The sequence below is a fragment of the Cricetulus griseus genome (genome assembly GCF_003668045.3).
Source record: "Cricetulus griseus strain 17A/GY chromosome 1 unlocalized genomic scaffold, alternate assembly CriGri-PICRH-1.0 chr1_1, whole genome shotgun sequence".
Taxonomy (NCBI): domain Eukaryota; kingdom Metazoa; phylum Chordata; class Mammalia; order Rodentia; family Cricetidae; genus Cricetulus; species Cricetulus griseus.
In genome coordinates this window covers 162,577,313-162,589,442 of record NW_023276807.1, presented here as the reverse complement: position 1 = coordinate 162,589,442, position 12,130 = coordinate 162,577,313, and the positions used below count along the sequence as shown (strand labels likewise).

General features: G+C 41.0%; 1 protein-coding gene across 2 annotated transcripts in view; it reads right to left on the bottom strand.

The window, feature by feature from the left end:
• Positions 1-5,095: 5,095 nt before the first annotated feature.
• Cops4 (COP9 signalosome subunit 4) overlaps positions 5,096-12,130 on the bottom strand; it is a 33,374-nt gene continuing 26,339 nt past the window's right edge. Inside the window, exons 9-10 of one of the 2 annotated variants that reach the window (XM_027387612.2) lie at positions 10,269-10,353; positions 5,096-5,588 (exon numbers count right to left, since the gene is read on the bottom strand). In XM_027387612.2, the coding sequence (XP_027243413.1) occupies positions 5,455-5,588; positions 10,269-10,353 (219 nt within the window). In that variant the 3' untranslated portion in view covers positions 5,096-5,454. The remainder of the gene's footprint in view (positions 5,589-10,268; positions 10,354-12,130) is intronic. The other variant, XM_027387613.2, reaches the window with a different exon arrangement.

The window sequence follows — 12,130 nt, the reverse complement described above, 5'->3', positions numbered from 1 at the left end:
GGACTTTCATCAATAGCACTTAGATCCATGAAGCTTGAGGTGGGGTGTAGAAGCCACAAGCTATAGCTAATGAACTATTCTGAGACACTTTTCTTCCCTGTTACTCATCAGTGTGTTACTGACAGAGCAAGACTTTCTGCAGTGAAAATCCCAGGTGTGGTCAGACTTTCCTTTGGGCCATCAGCGCAGAAAACATGGCATAGAGACTTATTAATTATGAAAGTTTGGCCTATAGCTTAGGCTTGTCCCACTAGCTCTTATAACTTAAATTAACCCATTTATAGTAATCTACATTTTGCCTCTTGATTTTTTACCTCTCTTTTACCTTGCATCTCCTGTTTCCTCTCCCTGTCTTTTGCTGTCTCTCCCGCACCTACATTCATCTCTTCCTCTCTCTCTGCCCGGAAGTCCTGCCTATCCTCTCTGCTTAGCTATTGGCTATTCAGATCTTCAGTAAACCAATCAAAAGGTGCCTTGGCAAAGACTCATCTTTACAGTATACGGAAAGATTATTCCACAACACCCAGGTCTGGCTGCTAACTGAATGTTTGAGAGGTTTGTGGTATTTTATATTTTATATTTTTAAATACGAGCTAGTGATGTCGGAGAAATTCAAAATAATAAAATTGATGTTATAAAAGATTTACCAATAGATTTGGTGTATTTAAGAAATAGATAATTCCGGCAACGTCTATGCTATGAAAATCTCCCATCTTCCCAAGTGACCAGATTCACATTCTCCTGTCTCTGTTTAGATTACTCAAAGCATAACCCAGGGTGAGGACAAAAAAAAAGAGACTGATGGACGACAGTGCATGTAAAATGCACAAGCCTACCGTGTGTAACAGTAAAGTCAGCAATTGAGGCCAGCTCTTATTTGGATGTTAGCTGCAGCCAGCCACACATTTTAATAAAGGGCTTTCTCTTTTCTTTTTTGAGAGCTGGGAAAGCATATAATTTATATAACAATAGTCATAAAATTGCCATTGTCTAAGGCAATGACTCAGTTTTGGTTAAATATTGATGGACAAATATATGAGACAAATTTTTAAAACCATTTTTTTATCCTTCTGTTATGAATCTTATTTGCGAATTCCCACAAGTCATTCAAAGCTCGAGTCCACTTCATTTGTTAGGGTCAAGGAGGACTTAGCCATCTACCAAGTAGATTTATTGTGAAACTTTAGTAAGACTTCCTTTTTTAATTAATTTCTTTTTCATGTGCACTGGTGTTTTGCCTGCATTTGCATTTGTGTGAAGACATCAGAACCCCGGAACAGACATTTATGGGCTGCCTTGTAGGTGCTGGGAATTGAACCTGGGTCCTCTACAAGAGCAGCCCATGCTTTTAACTGATGAACCATCTCTTCAGGCCCTCGGCACCGACATTTCATAGACAACAATCACAAGTGCTTGGGCCCTTCTTTTCCTGCTCATGGAGCAGAGTGCTTCGTGGAGCTCTACTCTCCCCTTTCACAACTGCATAACAAACAAACAAAAAGAGTAGACACCTTTGCCTAGTTTCCAGTTATATGTGGAGATGGATAGTCTCTCGCTATTAATGTGCAATTAGCTATACATTTTTTGTCTACATCCTTTACCAAGTTGATGTGGTCCACTTCTCTTGCTAACTTCCTGACTCTTAATCATGAACGAGTTTGATTGTATCAGGTGCTTTTTCTGTGCCCACTCATGGTGTGGATCACATCAGTCAGCTTTCAAAGCTGGCCTAGCCGTGCATACCTGGATTAATGCCACTTGGTTGTAGTGGCAGTTATTTATCTGGTGTTGGATCTGACTTACACTTGATCTAATAGGTATCTCTGTCCTAAATTAAAACTTTCACACACAAAAACAAAACTTCTTGATACTGGTTTTCATGTAGCCTAGTAGGCCTCCTCCTCACTAAACGGCTGAGGATGACCTTGAACTCTGATCTGAAGGCTTCAGATTGTAGGAGTTACAGGAGTGTGTCACCACACCCAGTTTTTATTTGTGCTGAGAATTGAACCCAGGGCTTTGAATGAAGTAAGCAAGCATTCCACTGAGTTCCATCCCCAGTGCCATTTATTTTTAAGAATGTTTTTGATGTAAGGTCTAACAAGCTGGCCCCAGACTTTTGATCCTCCTGCCCCAGTTCTCCTAGTGCTGGGATTTCAGGCATGTACCAGCATAACCATTTCAGCAAAGCTTGACTGGTCCCGATTCTTTCGTAGATCTGAGGGGTTTTTTGTTTGTTTGTTTGTTTTTAACCCACATCACTTCTTCTATTTCTCTTAGAAGAATTTCTTTTGATACTTCTGGTATGACAGATCCCACCCCTGCAAAAAAATCCATTTTCATTTTGTCAGTCTTTCTCTTCACTTCTAAAGTATAATTTTGTTGTGTAAAAGTCTATACTGGGTTTCTCTCTCAATACCTTAAATATCTCTGCTCTGTTCTTGAGTGACTTCTGAAGAGAAAGCCAATATGAGTCTTATTCATGTTTCCTCTCCAGGTGAGGTGTTTTGTCTTTTCCAATATCCCCTGTCTCTGGTTACTGCAATTCAAATGTGATATGTATGTATGTATGTATGTATGTATGTATGTATGTATGTATATGTATATGTATATGTATCCATGCCAGCGTTCAAAATAACTAATACTGTCCCCAGTTTGTAATCAGAGCTCTTGCTTTGTTTGATACAGGGTCTTTTTATATAGTCTTGACTGATTTGAAACTCACAGAGAACCCCTGCCTCCCTTCATAGTGCTGGCTTAGAGGTGTCAGCCACCACGATGGGCAATTTTCCAATGTTTTTGTTTGTTTGTTTGTTTTTTCTACATTTGTTTTTGAAACTGGAGAGTGAACTCAGGCTGAATGCAGGCTATGCGTGGCTTTACCACTGAGCTATACCCAGAACTCCTACTTAATGTTTTTGTTGTTTTATTTTTTGAAGCAAGGTCTTGCTGTGTAACCTGGGCTAGCCTCAAACTTGAAATCCTCCCATGTCAGCCTTCCAAGCGCTGAGACAGGCATGTGTTTCCACACCTGATGCTACTTAGGTTTATAAACTTCCTGCATCTGTAACTTGGTAAACTTTGGAACACTGTTATGCATTACTTCAAATATTCTCTTCCTTTCTTCTTCTGGCATTGTCATTACATGTGAACTTTCACAATTCCCCCACAGTTCTTAGATATCCTTCTAGTTCCCCTTTGCCACGTTACACTTGAGTTTGGGAAGGTTTTACTGTGGACAGCTACAGTTTCTGTGGCTTTGGGCTCACTACTTCTCCTCTTAGCCATCTCCAGCCTAAAGACCAGATCAATAGTAGGTATTCATTTCTTTCGCTGTGCTTATTCTTGCACTTCCTTTCAAACTGTTTATATACCCATCTATTCTTATGTGTGGTCAACTTTTCCTTAGCATATTAATCAATGTTGCTTTTAATTTCTAGTCTGATAATTCCAACACCCCCTCATTATATGTTAGTCTTGTTCTAACGCCTGCTATATCTCCCTCCCTCAATGGCTCTCATCTGTTACCTATCTTGGTAGTGTTTGGCTCGAAGTTGGACATGATGCATGAGGTACCAGGCTACAGGTAATTAGGCTTTTGCTGGGAGGTTTTGTGCTAGTCTGAGCAGGAACTGGACCAACTGTTCCCTATAGCTATAACTGAAAGAGGCTGCGGTTTCCTTGTTTTCCTGTTTGTTCTGAGGGAGAGGCTCTCGGAATTCCTTCTTTGGATGTCTTGCACTCTGACAGCCATATCCCTGATGATATGGTAATATCTGGGAATCACTCTATATTATGGTCATGTTTGTTTAGCTGTATATGACATATATGTGAACAGGGCCAGACATGTGCCATGTGGAAGCTAATTTTTAAATTATTTTTTAGAATTTGTTTTTTTGTGTATAAGTGTTTTGCATGTATGTCTAGGCCTCACTTGCACACCTGGTACCTTCAGAAGCTAGAAAGGGGAATGAATCCCCATAACTGGAGTTACAGATGGTTGTGAACCACCAGGAAGGGGCTGGGAATTGAACCTGGGTCCTCTGGAAGAACAGCCAGTGAACCATATCTCCATCCCCAGAGGACAAATTTTTTAAGTTGGCTCTTGACTTCCACCCTGTTTTGCCACAGGGTCTCCCTTGGGATTGTCACACTGCATACTCCAGGCTAGCTGGCTTTTCAGAATTGTCTCCTGTCTGGCCTCAAAGCTCATCATGGTATTGTTGGACTAGAGAAACACACCATTATCTCTTCATGTGAGCTTTAGGAGTTGAACTCACATCAGCAGGCTTCATGGCAACTGCTTTTACTGGCTGAGCCATCTTTCTGACCTCATATGTCTAGTTCTTATTTAGCCTGAGTCCCTGCGCTTGACCTTCAGAAGTATCTATTGTTCCTACAATTGCAGGAAACAAAATATTTAATTGTGCATCAGTTCTCTAAGTCAGACAAAGCCATGGCAAAGTAATTTCCCTTACAGGAAATGTGTATCTTATGGAAAATAACTTGGTATTATTTCAATATAAGCTACTGTTCCCCAGGTATATTTCAAAACAATGAGAGAACTTCAAAAGTTACCACCCCAACTCCCTTTGGCTGCTGAAAGGCAAAGAATTCCAATGGTAACCTGAGAATCCACTCTGCAGGAAGGTCAGTTCTATTTAGTTGCTAAGCAAGTACTAGCTCCAGTAGCATCACAATTCTCCACCCCGCCCATCTGTTCAGGTTTAGGGGTAGTCCATGTGACTTCGGTTTTCCGATGAATCTAAGACAAGACACTGTTTCAACCACCTGGAATTTTTTTGTTCTAAATGTTATATGTGTTGGGTTGCTTTCAAGCTCTTTAATTGTTGGGTTAAGTAAGTCATCTACACCCCTTTTAAAGAGTCCTTTCTGCACATTCTGCAGTCACCACAGTTGAAATGAGCCCAGCTACTCCTGGTGTACAACTCCAAGCGCTCAGCTTACTCCCCTGGCTTCATACTCAGAAGGCTTGGGGGGCAGGCACTATAACTTACTTATTCTTTTATTCTTGGCATAAGAGATATGCTAAAATTTTCTAAATTCAAGGAAAAGTAACAAAACACTTTTCAAGTAATTAAAAACAAAGTGTTCTCTTTATTTGGCTCATTGCCCCATTTATTAGAATAACCACATTTGGAGAGGCACAAAGCACTTAAGTTTACATAACTACAAAGTTATCACAAATCCCAAACTTCATCACAGAGCTTTCACTTCTGCCTAAAGAACAAGTTTTCAAAATATCTGAGTTGGTTTAATACACAGACCCAGAATATATGGGAACTAATATGTTCAAACGCTGAACTCCTGCTCTAGCATCTTCTTTAAACGGGATTCCACATGAAGGACTGAAGTGTGCAAATGCTTTGGAGGGGCAGTGAATCAACCCGCACAAAGGGCAATGATGCAGCGTGCACGGGGCTCTGCCAGGACTCACTGGGCCATCTGGGCCTCCATGGCCTGTGCTGTCCACTCCGGGGCCGTCTGACTAATCTTCTCCAGAAGGTTGTTTACTTGGAAACAAAGCGATTGAATCTGCTTGTCCCATGTTGGCAGGGCTTCTCGAGCTAAAGACAGAATAGCAATGGAAAAAATAGTCATTACTTACAAATAAGTTAAAAGATACATTACAACAGTTCTAATAAAAAAGTTTATTCTGGAAATATTGGCTGAAGATATTAAGCAAGAGTTAAGAACTCAAATCAGGTCAAGCACAGTGGCCCATGTTTTTAATCCCAGCACGCAGAAGGCAGAAGTGGGCAGGATCTCTGAGTTTTCGGCTAGCCTGGTCTACAAAGTGACACTGTCTCAAAAAACAAAACAGCAACAAAACTCAAATCACTAACAATGAATATAAAACAATACAAATATATGTTGTTATCAATGCCCTTGAAAACAAAACTCACCACTGAACACTTACAAGACAAAGAGCCACTACACAGTCCCAGAAACAGTCCCAGAAAAGCATCACTCATGGGCTTGGTCCACTCATGGGCTTGGTCCTCGCCAGTGTTTACTGGTGGGTGACACTGCCCTCTACTGGGAAAGCACTGGATTTACATACAAGAATTGCCTACCTCACCTAAAAATACAACAGAAAAAGAACAAAAAGAGTAACATCTACTCAAAACACTATCTTCAATCTACAAGTTTTTAAAAACGAGCAATATATAGTCAGAAATGAAAATCTTGGAAGGAGTCCAATTTAAAAAAGCATTTTAAAAGGGTTCAGAAAGGGGGCTGCAGAGATGGCTCAGCTGTTAAGAGCACTGGCTACTCTTCCAGAATCCCTGGGTTCAACTTCCAGCGCTCACATGGTATTTTATAACCATCTATAATTCCAATTCTAAGAGACCCAGCACCTTCTTCAGGCATTTATACATGCAGGCAAAAGACCCATACACATAAAAATAATTTTTAAAAGCTGGCATGAGCCAGGTAGATCCCTCTAAGTTTAAGGCCAGCCTGATCTACATAGTGAGTTCTAGAATAGCTACATAGAAAAACCCTATCTCAAAATAATAACAATAATAGTAGATTAAGTGGGTATAGTGGCACACACTTTTTAATCCCAGCACTCATGGGCAGAGACAGGCAGATTTCTGAGAGTTCGAGGCCAGTCTGGTCTACAGAGCAAATTCCAGGACAGCCAGGGCTCCACAGAGAAACCCTGTCTCAAAAAAGAAAAGAAAAGAAAAGGAAGGAAGGAAGGAAGAAAGAAAGAAAGAAAGAAAGAAAGAAAGAAAGAAAGAAAGAAAGAAAGAAAGAAAGAGAGAAAGAAAGCTACATCATTCTCTAACTTTGTTGAAATCCTCCAAGGACAACTTTCCTGGAAAACAAAAAAAAACTTTAAAATCAATTACACAGACAGACACATACCGTCCAGTGCTAACATGCTACTTACTTTCAAGCCTGCTCTATACAAACAGGCATGCTACCGTATAGACATGTACACAACAAAACCACTCACAAGTGGTGAAGAGACTGCTGCTTACTGATTTGAAAGTGTTCACAGTACAATGAATGAAAACAGTCCCACATGCCTACCTCTAGATTTCTACAAATCTGCTTTAAGGTCCGTGAAGATACACAAGGTTGGGGATGGGTTGGGAGAGCAGGGACTGTGGGATACCCCTTGTCATCCTATGTTTAGCCTGTTCTGAACATGTTCATCGATTTTTTTATTTATTTATTTTATTAGTTCAAATTAGGAACAAGCTTGTTTCCCATGTCAATCCCTTCTCCCTCTCCCTCCCCTCACCCTCACCCATCCTACCCCACACCCCATCAACCCTCCACTACCCAGGCAGGGTAGGGCCCTCAACGGGGGCTCCGAAAAGTCCACCACATCATCCTGGGCCTAGGCCCTTCCCCATGTGTCCAGGGCAAGAGTGCATCCCTTCACGTGGGATGGGCTCTCAAAGTCACTTCTTACACCAGGGAAAAATACTAATCCACTACTAGTGGCCTCCTAGAGTGCAGAGGCCTCCTCATTGACATCCATGTTCAGGGGTCTGGATCAGTCCTGTACTGGCCTCCCAGACAGCAGTCTGGGGTCGATGTGTTCCCCATGTTCATCGATTTTTATCTGAACTAAAACATTGCATATTTCATTAGCTTTTCTAGAGTTTTGTTTGAGTGTGATACATAACTGAGAACATGCTCACATGTGTGCTCATGTGTGGACTATACACACAAGAGCATGAGTGGAGGATATCTTCTATTGCTCTTTATTTTTTCAATCTTTACATTTTATTTGGGGTTACTGGGATGTCTCAGTGGTTAAGATCATTAGCTGCTCTTCCAAAGAGCTTGGCTTTGAATCCTAGCACCCACATGGAGGGTCCCGTTCCAAGGGCTGCCCTCTTCTGGCCTCCACTGACACCAGACACATAGAATACAGATATGCATGTAGGCAAAATGCCCATTCACATTAAAATAAAATAAATCTTGGATGGAAGGGAGGGAGGGGAAGGGAGGAAGGGAGAGAGGGACCTGGAACTGTAGTTACAGGTGGTTCTGAGCCACCTTGTGGGTGCTGGGAACTGAACCTGGGTCTGCTGCAAGAACAGCAAGTGCTTTTAACTGTGGAACTATCTTTCCAATCTAATTTTCTTTCTTTTTTTTCCCTACATTAATTTGTTTTTAACTGAAATAGAGCTACATCACTTTCCGTTCCTCCCTTTCTGTTTTCACTCTCTTAAACACCACAATCACTCTGGCTACACTGGGAAACCCAGAATTGAAAGGAATTGCAGATGAGAGAAAAATCCAGAGGCTATTACAGCAGTGTTCAGGGTAAGCTAACAGGAAACACAAAGGAAGCAAAGGGCCAGCAAGATGGCTCAAGGTAAAAGCATGCCCATGTGGGCATGGCTTGAGTTCAGTCCCTGGGACTCACAGAGAAAGGGGAGAGCTGACCACTGAAAACTGTCCTCTGACCTTCACACATGTTCCAAGACGTGTGGACACACATGCATGTACAACAATAATGATAATAAAATACATTTTAACTTTTTAATGTTTTTTAAGACAGGTGTTATGTTTAAGACAGGTTTAATGTTTTTTAAGGCCTCTGCCTTCCAAGTGCTGGGATTAAAGGCATGTGCCACCATGTCCAGCTACATTTTAATTTTTAAATATAAAGAAAAACACAAGGATTTTTCTGACAGTATTAGCAATTATAGTTTATAGGGCAGGGAAGATGAGGGAATTAAAAATAAATTAAAGAAAAAGTAAACATGTGGCTTTTAAATGGCTAGCCACATAGGACATTTGTTCATCTTAAATACCTATTAAGTAGTCTGGTACAGACACTTTAAAAGTGAACTAGAGCCATGGGGTTGAGGATGAGGAGAGGCTGGTCCAAGTTAAATCCAACCATTTCCACATAGACATGCTAATTGAACCAAAGGGAAGAGATCACCCAGAGATCCAGTGCTGTTATCGGGAAAGGGCCTGGGATTAAGCCATAACTAACTGCTGTTTAAATTTAAAGGCAACAACAGACTGCACAGAAATGACTGCAGAGAACAGCTGCACATGGAGGAAAGAACATAGGAGCAGACAGAGCAGAAGAGCTGACAGTGTCAGGGTGGCAGTGGTTGTGCTGCTGTGTTCAAAGGATCAACAGTAATCGCTTTATTGGAAAGATGAGATAAAGCCTAAAGCAAGCAGGACAGCACATACCTGTTATCTCTGCACTCAGGAAGCTGAGACAGAGGAGCTCCACAAGTCTGAGGCTAGCATGGGCTACACAGTGAGTTTCAGGTCAGTGTGTGTTTAAATACAGTGGGAAGGAGTCAGCAGAATTTAAAAGCTGAAAACAAAGTGTTAATTTCAGGCTTATAAAACAGTTCTTTTTGGTAAGGGTGTGAAGATCAGGGCTAGGGAAGGGATTCTAGGGACACTTCTTCAGTTTACAGTGATATTTGTCTGGGTCCTGCCTCTCCACCAGTGACACCAACTAGTAAGTAAAAACATGAAAGATAAGAAGGGTTTTTCTGGACAGCTATAATAAAAGGTCAGTAAGTTCTAATGGTGTCCGTCCCATGGGCCAACTGAGGAGTAGTTAGTGAGAAAAAGAAGCCATGAACTTGAAAGAACAAGGAAGGGTATATGAAAGGTTTAGGGGGGAGGAAAAGGAAGGGAGAATGTTGTAATTATATTATAATCTCAAAAATAAAAGCAATTTTTAAAAAAGGCCAATAGTCAAGTTAAATGTTCTAGGGAACCATTGAAAACAACTAAACTGATTAAGATCCAACCTAATCAGACAGAGAAGTCAGGACTCTCACTAGTGCTCTCATGGGTCAAGAAGAGTTGTACAGAGAGTCGAGTAACACAATTGTACCTCAGTGAGCACAGGCAAGCACAGACTCTCTGCTGAGCGAGTTCTCCCAATTAAAACTTCGCAGATGAACAGTGTAAAGTGGGAACGGGAAGTCCAGGGGTCACTTACCTGCCTGCCTACATGATTAGTTCACTGAGCCTGAGTTCAACAAAGGTCAGGTGACAAGGGAGTGAGCTGATACAATTTCAGTTCAGTTTTTCTTAGCTTAGAAATGTTGAGATAAAAATGTATTCATAAATACTGCCTTTTAAAATTATTTTAAATTATTTCTTTTGGAATAAGCTCATGAGTAATATAATTCTGGGTCAAAAGAAACAATTCAACACATTTTAATCATAAACATATAACAGTTCATTGTCATTTCACTATGATGAGAATGCACAAAACCTCTTACTTTCAAAATGAACTATTCCATCAATCTGGTCAATAAATCCATTCATACGTCCTTCTGTTATCATTTGAGATGCTATCTTTTCTGCCTATTAAAAACAAAAACAAAACAATCTTTCAGAAACTGAGATCATATTTAACAACCATTCACATATAATCAAGTAAAAGCCTTTAGCTTAAGTCCCTGTCACTACTGTGCTCGCCTGTTATTTGATGAGGAAAACAGCTTCTTATATTTCTAGGTTCTTAACCCACCGCTTAAGTTAAATGGGACCCATTTCACTTTGTTGGGAGTTGTCTGTTTTGGAAACAAAGTCTCACTATATAGCCTGGCTGACCTAGAACTCATGGTCCTCTGGCATCAGTCTCTCAAGTGCTGAGAATACAGGCATACCACACTTTTGGTAGACAAGAATTTAGCTTTTTTTTTCCCCCCCAGACAGGGTTTCTCTGTGTAGTCCTGGCTGTCCTGGAACTCACTCTGTAGACCAGGTGGCCTCGAACTCACAGAGATCCGCCTGCCTCTGCCTTCCAAGTATGGGATTAAAGGCATGCACCACCACCGCCTGGCCTTTTTAAAAAGTTTCTTTTTAAAATTTATTTATTTATTATGTTCTGTCTGAATGTTTACCTGCAGGCCAGAAGAGGGCATCAGATTTCATTGTTGATGGTTGTGAGTTGCCATGTGGATGCCTGGACTTAAACTCAGGGACCTCTGGAAGAGCAGTTAATGCTCTTAACCTCTGAGCCAACTCTCAAACCCTGAATCTAGCCATTTTTACCAACTTTCTCTTCTACTTAAAATCAAACTTTTTTTTTTTTTTGGTGAAGAGTTTCATAAATCCCAGGCTGACCTAAAGTTCCTCTGTAGCTGAGGGTGACCTTGAACTTCTGACCCTCCTGGCTCCACTACCCAAGTGCTATGACTACAGGTGTGTACCATCCAGTTTATGCAGGTGACTACTGAGTCTGGAGTCTTGTGTATGCTAAGTAGAAGACAGTCTACCAACAGAATATAAAACCAGCCTCAAAATCTCAGAGATCCAAATCTTAAAAAAATAAAAAACTTAAAAATAAGGTACATATTCTGCCACTACCTTTGCCCACTGTTCCCTAGCAACGCATTACACACCATACATAAACTCAGTGGTTAAGAGCACTTGCTGCTCTTCCAGAGCACTGGGGTTTGATTCCCACAGGGCAGTTCACAACAGCCCATAAACGCTGGTCCCATGGATCCAACACCCTCTTCTGGCTTCTACAAGCACCAGCACACATGTGGTACAGAGACATACATGCAGGATAAGCAAAACACCCATATACATGCGGCCCGAGAGCTGGCTCCATGGTGAGGAGTGTGCACTTCCCAGCATCCACATTAGGTGGCTCACAACTGACTGTAATTCTAATTCCAGGATATTTTAAGTTCCCTTCTGGCTTTCTTGGTCATACATAAACATACATACACAGAGCCTACACTCACATGGACATACACACATAAATAAAAATAAGACATCTTTTAAAAAAATCCATACATATAAAATAGTTAAACTCTTAAATAAAAAAAAATAAAACTGCCTTCAATTCTGGGGGAACATAAAAACTTGTTTTTCTTGTATCAATTTGTGTATTCATTACAAAACATTTCTGTGGTGTTATCCTGCTTGTACAAATACAGCTTGTCTGAAGTTTAGAGAAAGGAACTTGCCACTAGCTAAACACGGAGGTCTGGAAGTCTGCACAGATAGACAGGAAGGAGATGGCTGGGCAGAGAGAGGATGTAAGCCGGCAGGAACTCAAGCTCTTGTCTGCTGAGACACTAAGGAGGTAAGTAAGGGGTGGCTGTGGCTTGCTTTTTGTCTCTGA